Genomic DNA, 18,933 nt, shown 5'->3' on the forward strand with positions numbered 1-18,933 from the left:
CCATGCCATGTAGACTGAGCCCTCGCGATCAGGGTCCTCTCCTCTCCTGTACCAGTCGCTGTCACATTTTTGTTGAAGATTATTGTAATTGTTTTTGCAATGTATACCCCTTTTTCAAATGTAAAGTGCCGTGGAATAAATGGTGATAAAGGAATAATAATAATGTGATCGAGACTCACATCTACTGAGACTGGACAATGTGGAACACAGGGTGGTGGTGGTAGCAAACTGACTGGAAATTTTATCTGCTATCCAACCAACAACCTTTCCACACTGCTCTGGCTTCAATAGTGGTGTTCCATGTCCGTAACAGTGGACATTGTTGACAGCAGTGACCTGGGAGTCAGAAATGCTTCCAGGCATCTTCCCCATGCTGTTCCTATGACATTTCAGCACTGTTCCCATCAATTTGGGTAATTTTTAGTCCCTCTGCAGACTGCCGGGGGGGGCACCAGAGAAATGATTGAGTTTCCCATAGACTTACATTGGGCTCGTTACTCGGACCGAGTACTCGAGTATTCCAATTTGCTCAACTCGAACAACGAGCACTCCAGCATTTTGGTACTCGCTCATCACTAATCAGGGTACCTGGGCTGCACTTGCTGAAATTAAGAATCCTCAATGGTATAAAATGAAGATTTTTATTACACCAATGCATTTCAGCACCAGACTGGCTCCTGTTTCATGGTAAAACAAACAAGAGAGGATAGTTGGTTTTTATAAAGCTTTATGGAGAACTGTACAGTCATGGCCAAAAGTATTGAGAATGAGACAAATAGTAATTTTTCCAAAGTTTGCTGCTTCATTTTTTGTAATGGCAATTTGCATATACTCCTGAATGTCAGAGTGATCAGTTTAACAGCAATTACTGTACTTGCAAAGTCAATATTTGTCCAGAAAATGAACTTTAACCCCCAAAACACATTTCAACATCATTGTAGTCCTGCCTTAAAAGGAGCAGCTAACATCGTTTTAGTGATTGATCCATTAACACAGGTGTGGGTGTTGATGAGGACAGGGCTGGCGATCAATCAGTCATGATTAAGTAAGAATGACATCACTGGACTCTTTAAAAGGAGGCTGGTTCTTGGTATCATTGTTTCTCTTCAGTTAACCATAGTTATCTCTAAAGAAACACGTGCAGCCATCATTGCACTGCACAAAAAAGGCCTAACAGGGAAGAGTATCGCAGCTACAAAGATTGCACCTCAGTCAACAATCTATCGCATCATCAAGAACTTCAAGGATAGAGCTTCCATTGTTGTCAAAAAGGCTCCAGGGCGCCCAAGAAAGACCAGCAAGCGCCAGGACCGTATCTTAAAACTGTTTCAGCTGCGGGATCGGACTACCAGCAGTGCTGAGCTTGCTCAGGAATGGCAGCAGGCTGGTGTGAGTGCTTCTGCAAGCACTGTGAGGCGGAGACTCTTTGAGCAAGGGCTGGTTTCAAGGAGGGCAGCAAAGAAGCCACTTCTCTCCAGAAAAAAATCAGGGACCGACTGATATTCTGCAAAAGGTACAGGGAGTAGACTGCTGAGGACTGGGGCAAAGTCATTTTCCCTGATGAATCCCCTTTTCGATTGTTTGGGACATCTGGAAAACAGCTTATTCGGAGAAGAAGAGGTGAGAGCTACCACCAGTCTTGTCTCATGCCAACTGTAAAGCATCCTGAAACCATTCATGTGTGGGGTTGCTTCTCAGCCAAGGGAATCGGCTCACTCACAGTCTTGCCTAAAAACACAGCCATAAATAAAGAATGGTACCAGAATGTCCTCCAAGAGCAACTTCTCCCAACCGTCCAAGAGCAGTTTGGCGCCCAAAAATGCCTTTTCCAGCATGATGGAGCACCTTGCCATAAAGCAAAGGTGATAACAAAATGGCTCATGGAACAAAACATAGAGATTTTGGGTCCATGGCCTGGAAACTCCCCAGATCTTAATCCCATTGAGAACTTGTGGTCAATCATCAAGAGACGGGTGGACAAACAAAAACCAACAAATTCTGGCAAAATGCTAGCATTGATTATGCAAGAATGGACTGCTATCAGTCAGGATTTGGTCCAAAATTGATTGAGAGCATGCCAGGGAGAATTACAGAGGTCTTGAAGAAGAAGGGGCAACACTGGAAATATTGACTTGCTGCATTAACTCATTCTAACTGTCAATATAACCTATTGGTACTCATAATATGATTGCAATTTTATTTCTGTATGTGATATAAACATCAGACAAACACTAATAAAAACCAGAGGCCAGCAGATCATGTGAAAATATAATTTTGGTGTCATTCTCAAAACTTTTGGCCATGACTGTAATTGTTTTTTCAGGAGAATTTGCAGCAGAATACTTGTGTCTGCCTGTAGCTCCTCCTTTCTCCTCCCTTTCCCCTCTGCATTAAATTTTATAAGCACCAACTGTCATCTATCTCCGTAATAAGAATATCTTTCTTCACTGAACACAGATTTTATCCATGAACGGAGAGTGAGAGATCAGTCCAGGAGTAGAAATAAGCAGATTTCTCTGATAAGATACTTTATAAAGTTGCTTATCTACATGTGTACTATTGATTTATTAAACAAAAATAAAAATAACTGTTCCTCTCTATTGAAATTAGCTGATGTCATGGTGATAATCTTTGAAAGTTTTTGTTAAAAGGGTTGAGCCATCCCACAAGCAACATCAACTCGTACACAGTAATCTCACAGCTTTGTTTACTTCATTAGATTTTTATTGAAGAAATAGAAATGTCCCACATGAGAGATGCTCGTCTCACCTTTAACAGGGAAAAAGAAGCATATGTACAGGTGTTTTCATTTGGTAACAGATGAGTGGCACTAAATTACACTACAACTGCTATGTTACATGGAAGAGCATGTAACTACGAGGCGCGCTTACGCACGCGTGCACAGAGTAAACTCGACCCCCTCACATTTGTGAATTACCTCATTACACATGATTCTTTTCATCAAGATAATTTTTGTTTATTTAAACATTAAAATGAAAATACATGAGGTGTTACATTTCATCATCATCATCATCATCATTTTTTTTATTTTTTTTTTTAGAAAAAAAGTTTTGTTTCTGTTTTTGCTTTTGGTATGAATTACAGATTTACTCTTAATGCAAAATTTACCATCCCAAAAAACATGTGAAATGTGTGACATTTTAGCACTTTTTCTCAGTGAGTAAGATACTCATCACAATTCCTGGCCAATTCCTGGATGTAATGCTGACAAAGAAACAGATTTATAGGAAGCAATATCGTTAGTGACAACATATTTAAAGATAAACGATTCAGTCCTCTGGAAAAAAAATATATATATCGTATATTTGTGATTACAATGATTAATAGACACCATAAACTGTACAATTGCAGAAATATGCTACAATAAGACCATCTATTCTCACAAGTACAAATGCATGCTAGTTCCCAGTGATTTGTAGATGATACTATTTTATTTCTCCTAACTTAAAACTATTGTGACTGATATATTGTTATTAAGGGCCTAAGAGCTATAGAGTTGCAAAAAGACTAGGACTAGTGACCCCTGGCTAAATTATGATGGGGCCCATCTTTGCTGTCCATTTTGTTTTTTACATGGATAAATAATCTTGTCTTTTTTTCTGGTCACCAGTGTTTACAGTGTGGTAGAATACAGTGTGGTAGAGCAACATGTCTTCCATGTCCAATCCTTCTAAGATCATTCTACCTCAAATGACTTCTGCAGGACAAGCTCATATTTTGCATTATATTGAGGGATATTTATTTTTATTGTGTTTATGCCAAAAACTGGCTTAAAAAAAATTGCAAATTATTGTGTTCGCTATTTGTACGCCATCATTTGGGACTTTTTACTTATTTTTCTGTTCCCCATGGCACTTTTCTAACAAGTAAGAAGAGCTTAGTGTAACGGGGACCACACGCAAATTTACTAAAATTTATGCCAAAAAGTGGCAAATCTATGCCAGCCGGTTTTGCAATTGTCCCGTAGTCAAAGCACGTGATGCGACAAATTTATTAAGTGACACATGCTTTATACGTCAGCTTGCTTTATATTAAGACCTACTTAAAGGGGTTGCCCAATCCTAATCTACAAGTCTGTTGTCATTGTATGTGATCAAAAGGAAAATGGGTTCCATTTCCAGTTAAAAATGAAACCTTTATTCAGAAGTTAAAATTGAAATTCCATGGAAAATCTTTGGGAGAACAAGGTAGGGATAGAGAGTCATTTCGCAACACGTTTCAGACGCACTCTAGAGTCCTTTGTCAAAGCTTTGACAGCTGGAGCTGGAACCCATTTTCCTTTTGATTATTTCCACATCTGGTCAGGATGAACTTCCATGCTCCTACATATCAAGCCGCAACAGGTGAACTGGCATCCTTTCTACATCATTGTATGTGACTGCAGATTTGTGAATCCTCACATTGTGTGCACTGTGCGCTGTAAGAATTCTTCAGCGCTGGCATCGAGAACTGCGATCATGTGACTGCAAGTATACTATATGCATTCTCGTGTCACCATGCCGACTAGACTGTTTCTGGACTTGCATTAAGCAAGAGCCCAACCATTTAGTCAGAATATGGTGGGGAGTATGCATATTCCATATTTCTGGTCACATGACTGCCACTCCCGGCACCGGAGAATCCTCACAGTGTGCAGTGCACCAGATGTAAGGATTCACAAGTCTGTAGTCACTCTATGTAAGACCGGACAACCCCTTTAATCTATACCAGTCTTAATATATCTCCAATTTGTCCCAATTAGGTTCCTGAGATCTAATGTCAAGGACTGTGACAGTAGTGGGTGTCCTAACAGATATACCTTGACTGTTACCATTCCCGACTTGTCTGTATTAAAGAGGTTTCCACTACTTTTACATTGATGCCCCATCCGTAAGATGGGGCATCAATGTCTGATCGGCCAGGGTACTGCACTTCTGCCTCCTGTTCAATTCAATGGGAGGTGGATGTATAGTACCCCGCGGCTACTACCTCTAAACGGCCAAGCTCCGCATGTAAGTACTTCTGGCCAGCGGCCGCCGCCAGCACCTATAACAGCTGATCGGTGGGGAAGCTGTGTGCTGGACCCCAGCCGATCAGACATTGATGCCCCATCCTACGGATGAGGCATTATTGTGAAAGTAGTGGACTACTTCTTTAATAAATACTTGCACATCCCATAACATATCTTTTCGCCAGTATAAACTCTTTTCTGCTTTCCTCCTAGCAATATAAGAAAAATACTTGGTTTCACAATTCATCAATAGGGCATTACCCTACAAAGTTAGGCAAAGTTAGCCCCGATTCGATGGCATCAAAATATGTAGGGATGCACCCCTTTGGCAAGTGGAATGGTAATGCCCATTTTTTGTTCACATATCCAGGAGGAATGACAGAGGAATGGCAAACTACAGAGAAGAATAGATGTTCTATAATTGTTCTATATATGAGAAATACAAGCATTCTTTAAAACAAACAGGTCAGGATAGGTGATAAGGATTGTTAAAGGATTTCTCCTACTTAACATTGGCGAGAGGGAAAACATTATTAAGAAGAGCAGCTACCAAACATTTTTCAAAGCAATGTTCTTTCAGACTTCCTAACTGCCTCAGACCTTTATGCCACAAATCATATAGGGAACAGTGAATAAAGGACATTTTCTTTTATTTATTTCATATATATAATAACGCGAGAGCAAATTGATATTCCAATATAAGTTTAAATTGAATAAAGTATTTTGCTTTTGTGATTCTGCGGTGGAAATAGTGAGGCAAAGAAAATACAAAATCATTGTCAAATAATACAAAGGAATGAATATGCATGAAAATATTTAACCAGAATCCAGATGGTGCTTAATGGTTCATATATTCCACAAACATGCAGTTCAAAAGTTTACAGAACAGTTTTCGTCTTTTTTTTTTTTTCTTTTTTTTTTTTCAAATTTGGAATCACAATCGTATGCTGAAATTTTTTTTTCTGTGTAACGTTGTGAGTCCTTGATAAACACGCTTTTATGCATTTACAAATGTTGACTGCCTATAGAGGTTACAAGGAATGTAGAACTTTAAGACACAACAGTGTATGAAAAGCAAGAGGGAGAGTCTGCTACCAACCCTCCTAGCGAAGAAGACTGAGATGCCAACTCTTCTAAATATTTTACTGACAATTTTCTATATGTAATATAAAACTGTATATACTAGAGTGACTACACTCTAAACTTCTAGAGTCATTATATATGTGAAAACTGCAGATCTGCTGACATTGGCTGAGGTATGTGGAAAAATCTTCTCTAGGCTCCAACGCAAAACTGTCTTTTCCATCCCTATAAAGATGGAAGTCGTGACATTCCCAACCATTTTTCACAACATTATTTATCATCTATCTGCAGGAATCACGATTTAGCACCCCTTATATTCCTATACAGGTTCACTTCACTTCACTTTTTATTTTTTGTTTTTGACCATCAGTAAATATACTCATAAGTGGCAACCGTGAATGCGATGAACTTTTTTGTTCAAAAAAGCAAAAAAAAAAAAAAAAAATCACTGCCGATAATATGGTTACTATACTATATTCAATCTATTAGAAACAGCTAATAACAATACTAATAAGAATAACAGTTCGGGGATTATATGATAAAGACTATCTCAACACGAAAAAAAAAAATTGGATGCTACAGTATCAATTAGGACTAAGGGTCTACTTTGTTAATTTATTGGGAAGAGTAATATATGAAATTTTATACTTGTATCAAGGGTTGCATTTAAAAAGTTGCCCACATTGGAATAGTGCCTCTGTGGGCACAACTATAGGGTGCTGTGTCATACCTAAAATGGAAATTAAAAATGTATTTTACAGCATATTTGTCACCAAACCCATGGAAGGATTTTTTTCTGTTGTTTTCTTTCGTCAAGTCCAAGATGGACTATTGCCATCTGAAAGTTAGATTCCATTGGATACATCAAATATGTTTCCATTTTGCCCAGGGCAGCAGGAGATGTGTCTGGAGCAATATCAATCTAGTTGGATAGCACAAACAGAACACAAAACATACTATCAGGGATTAGACTGTTTGACGTAATATCTTCTGCAGCCCTTGTGTTCCGCTATCGATTGACCTTCCCTTTCCCCGCGTCTCCTTGGCCAAAACGCGAGCGTCCGATAATCTATTTTTTGCCAACTCATACAGTTTCACCAAATTTCTAGCAGCTACAGTACCCCTGTTGTCTTACTATCATATTTACTATAGATTAAACGTATTATTGCATTTTTCACATATGTTATGGTGCGTAAAACAAGCATGCAGCCACACCAATGAAGACATACTTCTTTCAAATGTAATACTGTATATGTTTTATTATGATAACACTCAACCATGTCATGATTATTCATACTTGGTATATTATGGAGAAAAACAAAGGAGGGCGCTACAGGCAACCCCAAAGTATTACAGAAAAAAATGTAAGTCTTCCACAAGTATTACTGAAGTTGAGATCATATTTGTAGTATATATATTTATTCTAAGTCAAAGTCTCTATGTGTCTTCTTTTTCCAGATTCCAAAGATTCTATAAATAACAGTAGACATAATTTTTGCTTCATAGGCTGTCAGCCTCTCACACTTCACTAAGTCTAGCTACCTTGTTAAAATACCCTATTTCAGATGCACAATGCCTGGAATTTTGAGGCAAAGCAGAATTCAGAGCGATTCTCAATCTCCGACTTTGGGAATCAATGCTGGAAATGTAAAATAACAATACTTATTACAGGCTGAAAAAGATATAAAAAAAAAATAAAAAATCAAGCCAACAGGTCCGGAATATTGAGTTTATGATTAGCGGAGTGAATTTTTTTTTCGATCATCAAAACCTCACTGACGTGTTCAGAAATATATCATGGCTTGTGGATAAATTGATACTGAAGCTTTCACTGTCAGAAATTCTGTATCATTTTACTGTGACATAAGTTATACCTCACAAATGCATAGACAGGAATTTAGTAGAAGAAGTTCATTTACAGTATCCATAAACCGTGTAGTATTTGTTGCACTACGACTTTTTTTTTTTTTGTTCTTGATATTTTGACAAATCAACCCAAAATGTGAAACAAATAAAATCACCCAAAAAAATAAAAAAATAATAATACAAATAAAAATGACTAGAAAGCTAAGCAATAAAATAAAGTTGTACTCAAATATGGTTAAACTTGAAAACCTGAGGCTCTGCACTGGTGGTGAGATTAAAGTATCTTTCCTTTAACATTGTGCTTCCATTGTTGAACAGATAAAAAATAAGATGATCTAGAAAAGTTTGAACAGTGCTAGGACATACAGACAGAAATTCTTCAAACACATTATCTACACGTAATACTGGTTGTAGGTTTATATCTAAGAAGGATTTTGGGGGAGTAGGAAGCGGAGGGGCCATTAGAAAATGGGTACTTGTGACTTCCTTACATCCAAAAAAGTTAAATATGTATCAAATAATGTCCAACTTGATTTAATACATTTACTATTTACAAGATACGGGAAATGCACAAATATTCTGACGACTTTTCTCTTCTTGAAGAAAAAAAAACACAGTAGAGTCCACATAGAAACAATAAATATGGAGAGACCTAGAACATTAAATAAACCAGGTGAAGTCATCCCCCCCAAAAAATAGGGGAAAATAATAATAAAGAAAAAATCATACATGGAAGTACCATTTACTATACCTCGGCTTAAAGTGAATGTCCACTTTTCAAAAGCAAGTAATTTTTTTAGGTATAAAAAGTTGTACTGTCTTATTTTGTCATATATCTTCATAGTTGTTGAAGCTCTATGTTACTGATACAGATCTCCAAATCTCCTTCATAGACATAGAGTTAACAATGCCATGAATACTGCTTGCAGTCGCCCATAGGTTGGCACAAAAGCTTACTGTATACAGTTTTATCATTAAGTTCAATGTAAACCAGTATGCAGTAGGCTCCTAAGCTCCCTCTAGTGGTGGCTGCAGATATACAGAATGTTATCTTTAAAATCAATTTGTATGCAGAGGATTACAGATCTGTATGAATCTCCAGCATTAAAAAAGCATACTAAGAAGCTAAACAGCTCCACATTTTACACCTATTTAGATAAAAAAGGAAAATGGTATGCTAGGGCAGACATTTACTTTAAGTATAATGTATCTACTTTGTATTTTTTAAATCTACGTTGAGCATGTCTATTGTATTCAATGCCATACATGACTTTGCCCTGACTTATGAGTATTGTTATTGTTAAAGCATATATCTATACTCACTGTTACTATGTTCAGATCATGTGTAGTAGATCATTCTTAAAAAAAAAAGCATCCAGTCATAATGAAAGCGAGAAAATGGTGTTTGTCTTTAAGTGGAACTTAATCAATTGAATTTAATCAAGTCTGTACCAAAACTATGTAATGGCAAGACACACTCCATACTTTATACATGCAGCAATGAATGTAGTCCAGATTATTGCAGTGTGTTTTGTAATACCGCACGCAGCCACACGAGGTGCCATTGCTTAAAATCCTAACAGGACATCTATAAGTAGGCCAGTGTGATATACACAGAACTGCCAATAGGTTCAATAACATGGACTATAATACATGTTGGTATCATCATGTACTTGTATGTGTGCTGGAGACATATACAAAAGGGCAGCCTGGAAGTTCTTTGTGTAAACATAAAAAAAAAAGAACGTATGTCGTGTAACAATGAGAAAAAAAAATAAAGAAAAAACAATTGTTAAGGCTGTATATTCAAGCACTGTATGATTAGATTTTCAACAAAATGATGGACATGTTTTTTCATTTTTTTTTTTTTCATTATTTTTCGCATTTTTCTGCAGTAAGAAAAGTCCCGCATTATGAAATGCAATTAAAGTATGATGCTGTCAACAGCTGATTGTTGGCATAAGCTGGCTATTGATAGCAGAAGTTAATAAAATGGAGCGGAAGATGGTGGGAATGAATTTTGAAAAAAATAAAAATAAAAAATAAAATGATAGCCAGTTTTTTCCAGCAGTCAGCCTGATAAGTAAAACTCGTAGTAACCAGGTTTGCATTTAAATGAAATATTCCTTCTTCTCCTCTGCATTCACTTGGCTGCCTTCTGCATTGATAATGGCTGTGTCTGCATCTGGGGCATCTTCAGCTCCTTTTGCTTCATTTGTTAAATATGTCCCTACAGAGATCAAGATTATACAAACGGTTGTTAGAAATTTTGCTTGTCATTGACTGTCTCTTGTTTCATTTAGAGATTGATGCAAGGCAAAGCTGCTTACAATACATTAGCATATCATTTATATACAATGTTCTGATCTACATCAGATTATATTAATGTAGTATCTGCATGCCAAATGTCTCCAAGTATTGGATGGACTAGACAGGCTATTCCTTACTTTCAGTTATGTTGTCTCCATGGTATAATGAGAGCAAATGGAAAAAAAAAATATTAGCATGATGTGTTGTGTATAGCACCTAAACCAGCTGTAAAGTGTATTGGGAAATTAGTATTTTTATTTAATCGAGCTTCTAAATATATATAGCCGATATCGGGTGTTTGTGCTCATCATGATTTGCCCTTAAAACATAATGAGAGTTCGCCAATAGTGACCAGTAGGTACAGTGTTAAGGAAGCTAATCTAAGCCAAGGGAAAGGGGAAACAGGCTAAGAGATAAACATCCACTGATGCTAACAATTTTTCAGAAGGTCGGGAAGACAAGAGCAATGCTGCCTTCTTTATGTATATAGGTAGTAATGGACTTTTTGCCCGGAGGTTGAGGTTTATTTTGTTTGTTTTTTTCCACCTACACTGAGTATCCTATGACTCACCATAGAGTCTAGGTTGCTTCTTTTTAAAAGAACATACATGCCATAGGTTAGTCTTATTTGTTTTCTATTGGGCTTTTTTTGAATGAGTAGAGTTAGTGATGAGCAAATTTGCCAAAATTTTATTTCAAGCGGCTCGCTTGAATTCATTTAGTCCATTTAATTTACATCATATTAGTTTGATGCAAATCAAATGTGCCTTATAATGTTCTTGGGTGTGTCCAGACCCCAAATCATAATAAACATACGGTGAAAATAAGGAATCATAAGACTCATCTCTCCGCTGACCTGTCCCACTCCAGCTCTCATCCGGTCATCAGCACAACTCCCTTTGGCTTCTTCTTTGCTTGTCCATGACATACATTTTTATCTTTGGCTTCTTCTTTGCTTGTCCATGACATACATTTTTCTCTTCCTCCGTCTTCACTTTGTGCTGGGACTTCTGAAGGTAGACTGCAGAGAGCTGTGGTGGTGGGACATGTCAGTGGCCAGATGAGTATTTTGTTTTATATTCACCTGGTATTCCTATAAATCATCAAAATTCCAGTCAACCAAGGCCAATTTTTCTGGATTTGCCTAATTTTCAAGATGATCCATTTTTTTGTAAAATTTAAGGTGACTTCCATTCACCTAGAATCAATTTGCTCTTCTCTAGGTAGAACAATCATGGAGATATCCACTCCACAGGGAGTAAATCCAATGGTCAAGAAAAGAAGATTGGGGTGGCCAACCACCAATTCATTATGATTAATGGGGTAAAGTATAAGGTGGTATCAAACAATACTATATACATATCCTATCAACCTTTGCGATGGGGCCAACTATCTTATATACTGTATACTGAGGTGTCCTTTTACACCAGCTATAACAAAAAACAAAAACAAAATATGATTTCACAATACCCTAATGGGACATGTCTATATATGTGTCTTTTTGTGTGGTCACCCAGTGGTTGTGACATAAAATGGAGCCTGTTAAAGTTTTGGAAGAAGGTCCCGAAGAATGCATTCAGTTTGTATCATGAGAAATTGGAGTCATTAACACAGAGAATCGTTGGACATTTCAGCCAACCACCTGAGCATTGTTGGCTTCAGCTTCGGAGATATCAGACACACTAATTATTTGGCAAGTGAAATATTCCCCGGCTGAAATGTGCTAACATTTTTACTAGACAGTATTGCTTTCCAATGATAGAGCAATTTAATGGTGATTTTAAGATGCTCCTGGAATCACAGCTGTAAATTGCTAGACCTAGAGATTTCAGAGTGATGTTTTTAAATGATTCTCAGGTCGGTAAACCACTTACTTTGTCCAAAAGGAACCTGTAGCTGAGAAGATTTTACTTCAATTATTTCAGATGATGCACCATGAAGGAGCTACAGGACATAAGGACTGTCAGTAAGTGACACGAAAACCACTGTGGACATCTACTAGAAATTCCAAAGTGGAAATTTACTTTTAGACATCCTTTACTTACATTTTAGGAAACTGCAGCAATAGCTATTTCTTAATATATATTAACTAGAATTGACATTTTCAGTGCTCCCTGAAGAATCTGTCATCGGAGTATAGAGGTAATTTATAGCAGATTATAATCTGCCAACAGATAAGGGAAAAGTGAATTTTTTTTTTCACTACAATAATTCCAAAGTTAATACAATTGAAAAAAGACAACTGTCCATCAAGTTCAGCCAAGGGATGGGAAAGGATAAAAGGAAGTGGTATATGTGCAACCCTAATTCATGATCCAGTCTACCATAAAAGAACTAATCTTTCCTTCCTAACAAAGTTTTTATCCTCTCAGTTTATTACAGTCTTATAGTATAGCACTGTGTACTTACAATTGCTCATTTTGCCTTTCTACCCAAATAATTATTCTCTTTTCTCTGCTCTATGTGGAAGCAGGAAGTCTCTTTTCCCTGCATGAATCATTCTACTCTTCAGCTGTTGACCCAGCTGCTCCCTCATCCCCTCTGCAAGGGAATTTTGCAGTGACTCATGACTCATGCAGGGAAAGGAGAGTTTATGCTTTGTATATAAAGCTTAGAAGGATTCAGCTAGTCTATTTTTAATAATGTGATGTCATAGACCTAATGGAGAAGAGAATAATTACATGGGTAGATGGACAAAATGAGCAATTGTAAGTACACAGTGCTATATAATATGATGATTGCAATACATATAGGCTGTGTTCACACATTGCATTTTCTCAGTGTTTTTTAAGCAGTATTTTATGCAAATTTTCTGCCGCATTTTACAGCATCAGTAAAGTCTATGAGATTCCAGAAATATTATGCACTTAGCTTGGTTTTTGTTTCACCAGTATTTTGTGCTTTGCATGGTCTTTTAAAGAATAAAGAATGTCACTTTCAGCATTTTTTCAGCGTTTTTCACCCGTTAGAAGTAACGAGTGGTGAAAAAACGCTGAAAAAAAGCACCAAAAAAGCAGGTGTCAGTTTTTTCAGCATTTTTTGTGGCAAGACATAATGAAATAGAATGAGATTCTTTTTTTTTACTCTCCTTTATGTACATGCATAAAGAGACAAAAGGACAGTGAAAAAAAACGCACCAAAAAAAACGCACCAAAAACACAAGCAGAATCCTGAACAATCCTTCCTTGCAAGAGATCAGGATTTGCTGCAGAAAAAAAACGCTGAAAAAACACAATGTGTGAACATAGCCTAAGAGGATACAAATTTTTATGGGAGTGCTTCTTTATGGGCAGTGAGTAGAGCTAGCACCAACCATTGTGTAGTTTAATTAGTTAAATGCTGCTGTCAACTTCTGACCATGTAAATAAACTGATTGCAGATGATGGCTCCTATCAGTCCCCTCACTATGCAATCGCAAAGTGCTGATGGGTTCTCATAGCTGAGCTCACACTCTGCTATCTGTAGTATTGCAGTATATAGAATCAGTGATAAAATGATCATAGGTTGAAGTCGACTAAGGGGATTAAAAAAAAAAGTAATAAAGAAATCACATTTTTAATAATATCAAATATAATAAATGATAAAAGATTAAATCATCTCCCTTTAAAAAATAATAAAATAAAAAATAAACTCATTTGCAGTTTCCATGTCGTTAAATGTCCAGTTTGTCAAAATATTTAAATAATTTACCCATATGGTAAGCTCTATAAAATAAAAAAATGAAACAACCAGTTTACTTTTTTTTATTGAAAAAAGCAATACATTTTTTTTTCCAAAATGTTGCATAAACTACAGAATGGTATCAATAAAAATGTCATCTCACCATGCAAAAAAACAAGCCCTCTCATAGGTTCATTTATGGACATAGAAAAGAGTTACTGCCAGGTCTCACAAAACGGGGATACAAACCAATTTATTAATTTTTCTGAATTTCTTAAATTTTGTTTCACAATTTAAAATAAAAAAAAGTACAATTTTGGTATCGCTTCGATTGTACTGACCTGGAAAGTTGGTTGATAATTTTTACAACAAAGTAAACATTGTAAAATTTAAACCCAGAAAACAATAATGGAATTTACATTTTTTTTGTCATTTTTTGGCAGAATTTTTTTCCCAGTTTCAAGTACATTGTGTGTTAACTCAATGGTGCCAATAAAAACTACAACTTGACCCACAAAAAAAATAAAGTCCTTACATAGCTATGTTGATGAAAAATAAATAAAGTTATGAATCTTGGAAGAGAGTGAAAAATAAAAGAGTAAAAATAAAAAATGAGCACAGTTGGGTAAGGCATTACATTGGGAAAGGCTTAACATAGGGGCAAAGTCAACCACATAGTCAAAGATGTGCCAGATGTATTATACGCATGTGACTTTTAAACAACTTACACAAGTAGGCTTTGGCTTCATGTAAGTATTGTAAGATAGTTGATTTTTTTTCTCTACTATGAGTAAGTAAAGCAGCTAAAACAATTGTAGCTGAATTTTTCCTCTTGGGAATACTATGAGTGTATTATCTCAGTACCATAGGGAGGATAACACTAGTCCTAGTCCACCAATGACTTGGCCAACATTTAACGAACCAAGCAACAATTTTATAATAGTTAGACACATAATAACATTTAACATGTAAGGTATAATGAAATAGAGAAAGAAATACTAGAAAAATAATTGCAGGGATGTACCTTTATGTCTCGCCAAGTATCGTCCAAGCAATATAATAGAACATAATGTGACAAAGACGACTACGGCTACTATCCCTCCTATAAGAGCGTGGTCAGTGGCTGCAGGACCAGGATATGCATTGGGATCTGTAAAGCAAATACTAGATCGTTAATAAGTGAGTGATGCAAAAAACATATAATATAAATAAAAACACTAAAAAAAAGTAAATATAAAGAAAGAACCTAAGTGGGAATTTACCGATAAGGGATGCATAGGCTGCAGTTCATTCTGCCACATTATGGAACATCAGTGCAATATTATGTAGGACTTGAAATAGTTAAAAGCTCCATTGTAGGGGCCCAGAAGTTCAATGTCATTGTATGTCTCTGAATTGGCCAGTAGTGTATTCAATGGCTAGAGAAGCATTACCCATAGAGAAAATGTGAGAAAAATTTACAAATGTGATAATTTCTGGAAAATGGATTATAAGACACCAAAAACAATGTACCCTTACTCAAACAGTGCTGGTTAATAAGATGAACTGTCTTATAAAGCTGCAGCAGTGTCTGAATTGGAAAGTCTGATCTGAGCTATTTTAGTGAAAAATAAAAGGAATTGAGAATTAGAGATCAGATATATCGGGCAGAAAAGTCTGAATAATACATAATTCATACAGCATTGGCTCTGTGGGAAATCCCTAACACATGCTCATCATTTCTCTGCAATTCCTACAGTACTTTCTCTACTCTTTGAAACATACTCTGCACTTCCATTATACAGTGTGTGCATATATATATATATATATATATATATATATATATATATATATATATATACAGTACAGACCAAAAGTTTGGACACACCTTCTCATTTAAAGATTTTTCTGTATTTTCATGACTTTGAAAACTGTACATTCACACTGAAGGCATCAAAACTATGAATTAACACATGTGGAATTATTATTAACAAAAAAGCGTGAAACAACTGAAAATATGTCTTATATTCTAGGTTCTTCAAAGTAGCCACCTTTTGCTTTGATGACTGCTTTGCACACTCTTGGCATTCTCTTGATGAGCTTCAAGAGGTAGTCACCGGAAATGGTTTTCACTTCACAGGTGTGCCCTGTCAGGTTTAATAAGTGGGATTTCTTGCCTTATAAATGGGGTTGGGACCATCAGTTGTGTTGTGCAGAAGTCAGGTGGATACGCAGCTGATAGTCCTACTGAATAGACTGTTAGAATTTGTATTATGACAAGAAAAAAACAGCTAAGTAAAGAAAAAAAAGTGGCCATCATTACTTTAAGAAATGAAGGTCAGTCAGTCCGAAAAATTGGGCAAACTTTGAAAGTGTCCCCAAGTGCAGTTGCAAAAACCATCAAGCGCTACAAAGAAACTGGCTCACATGAGGACCACCCCAGTAAAGGAAGACCAAGAGTCACCTTTGCTTCTGAGAATAAGTTTATCCGAGTCACCAGCCTCAGAAATCTCAGGTTAACAGCAGCTCAGATTAGAGACCAGGTCAATGCCACAAAGAGTTCTAGCAGTAGACATATCTCTACAACAACAGTTTAGAGGAGACTTTGTGCAGCAGGCCTTCATGGTAAAATAGCTGCTAGGAAACTACTGCTAAGGACAGGCAACAAGCAGAAGAGACTTGTTTGGGCTAAAGAACACAAGGAATGGACATTAGACCAGTGGAAATCTGTGCTTTGGTCTAATGAGTCCAAATTTGAGATCTTTGATTCCAACCACCGTGTCTTTGTGCGACGCAGAAAAGGTGAACGAATGGACTCTACATGCCTGGTTCCCACCGTGAAGCATGGAGAAGGAGGTGTGATGGTGTGGGGGTGCTTTGCTGGTGACACTGTTGGGGATTTATTCAAAATTGAAGGCATACTGAACCAGCATGACTACCACAGCATCTTGGAGCGGCATGCGATTTCATCCGGTTTGCGTTTAGTTGGACCATCATTTATTTTTCAACAGGACAATGACCACAAACACACCTCCCGGCTGTGTAAGGGCTATTTGACCAAGAAGGAGAGTGATGGGGTGCTACGCCAGATGACCTGGCCTCCACAGTCACCAGACCTGAACCTAATCGAGATGGTTTGGGGTGAGCAGAGTGACGGCAAAAGGGCCAACAAGTGCTAAGCATCTCAGGGAACTCCTTTAAGATTGTTGGAAGACCATTTCCGGTGACTACCTCTTGAAGCTCATCAAGAGAATGCCAAGAGTGTGCAAAGCAGTCATCAAAGCAAAAGGTGGCTACTTTGAAGAACCTAGAATATAAGATTATTATCTGTTGTTTCACACTTTTTTGTTAAGTATATAATTCCACATGTGTTAATTCATAGTTTTGATGCCTTCAGTGTGAATGTACAATTTTCAAAGTCATGAAAATACAGAAAAATCTTTAAATGAGAAGGTGTGTCCAAACTTTTGGTCTGTACTGTATATAATTCATAAGGAAAATATATAGTAGGCTGCCATTTTTAAGCTCATATATAGACATATGCAAAAAAATAAATGATTAAAAAGCCCATGTCTCTAAGCATCAGTTTTGTTTTCTTCAGATCTCATGCTTTTTCCACCTTTCCTGTGCTCAATGACGAGTCTCTGCTGCTTATATCAGGTCAACAATGCAGAAGCCAATCAGTGAGATCTGTGGTTCTAAGTTGATGGCACAAGTCGCTGAAAGCCGCTGAGGTCAGTCATTGGCTGCAGCGTTATTGATGTGGTATGAGCACTGCAGACAATAACAGACATTGGGAGCAACATCAGGAACTCAGCTGGGGAGAGTGAGTAAAACATAGCTTTTTTTTTTTTAAAACAAACTGCAGAGGTTTTCCAAAACCTTTATAAAGGACCATTTCATAAATCATATGTCAAAAATACACAGGCACATACTAATTCTTAGTTTTTACCCTCTAAGTTCCTATTAATTTGCCAAACAAAAAATAGAAAAAACACAACTACCATTTGCAAGGAGGGGATGTATCTGTGAGCTTTCCTGAAGCGCTGTTCTATACCCTTATGCTAATCCTATACTCTTGCTCCCCCCCTAGATATAACATTGACCATGTTTTTGTCAATGGAAGTTTCAGATTTGACTTTTTGACAAAAGTCTCTTTCCCTGTGCACAAAGCCTTACCTGCTGCATTTACTTCTTTGCAACTGTATTAGTCAATTTATCATAAAGAAGAAATTTAGCAGAATAAAAGCCCAGATAGGTTGATTACTCGAGAATGTACGGTTTTCCTTGACATTTGTGATTTATTGTACACTTTGTTCCAATCTGAACCGTAAGGACCTCACTGTACTGCATTATCTTGCATGGAGCGCATACTGTATCGGAATTAGATCTGCTATGCTTTGCAGACCACCAAATTCTATTAGTATCTATTGATCTGGAGGATACATCAAGGCATATAAACAAAATTCCACTCTGTCTGTTATCATTCCAGGGGACATGTTCATACTTATCAGCATTGAAAGAATTTTACACTATTCCCGTGTAGCATATTGTTTCCAGATTAAAAAAAAAAAGAATAAGGAAACATGAAAAAGTTTAAAAGTGCTGACAAGAAAATGTATTATATTGATCAACTGCAAAGATCCTTGCAATGCAGAGACTTTGCCTTACTCGCATCCATTTTGTGTGAAATTCAGTCTAATAAATGTGCTGGGAAAAATAGAAAGCTTTTATGTTTGAGCGTAGTTAGCATTAGACAAATTACAGGATGTGTGCTGTGTTTCTGGCAAGCTTTTCATGCTGACATTTCCTTGAAATATCTGTTCTATTGGAATAAAGTAAGTGACAAACTTTTTGGTAAAGTTCTTACTTTGACTAAGGAAAGGGGTAAAAGCAAAAAAGCTAAAAACCTATAGAACTATAACAAGGTAACTCTAGTAAAAGTAACTTCCCAACATTTCAAAATAATATTAGGACTCTAATGAACAAAGGAAATGTTGCATAACAATAAAAATGAATGAAAA

At 36.7% G+C, this 18,933-nt stretch overlaps 1 protein-coding gene across 2 annotated transcripts in view; it reads right to left on the bottom strand.

Annotated features, from left to right (window-relative positions):
* Positions 1-2,726: 2,726 nt before the first annotated feature.
* The window catches only part of CADM2 (cell adhesion molecule 2), a 612,895-nt gene continuing 596,688 nt past the window's right edge, over positions 2,727-18,933 (bottom strand). The window contains exons 8-9 of one of the 2 annotated variants that reach the window (XM_073668208.1): positions 14,955-15,080; positions 2,727-10,190 (exon numbers count right to left, since the gene is read on the bottom strand). In XM_073668208.1, the coding sequence (XP_073524309.1) occupies positions 10,072-10,190; positions 14,955-15,080 (245 nt within the window). In that variant the 3' untranslated portion in view covers positions 2,727-10,071. The remainder of the gene's footprint in view (positions 10,191-14,954; positions 15,081-18,933) is intronic. The other variant, XM_073668209.1, reaches the window with a different exon arrangement.

The sequence above is a fragment of the Phyllobates terribilis genome, unplaced genomic scaffold (assembly GCF_046119375.1).
Source record: "Phyllobates terribilis strain yellow unplaced genomic scaffold, ASM4611937v1 Scaffold_2__4_contigs__length_985480577, whole genome shotgun sequence".
Classification (NCBI taxonomy): Eukaryota; Metazoa; Chordata; class Amphibia; order Anura; family Dendrobatidae; genus Phyllobates; species Phyllobates terribilis.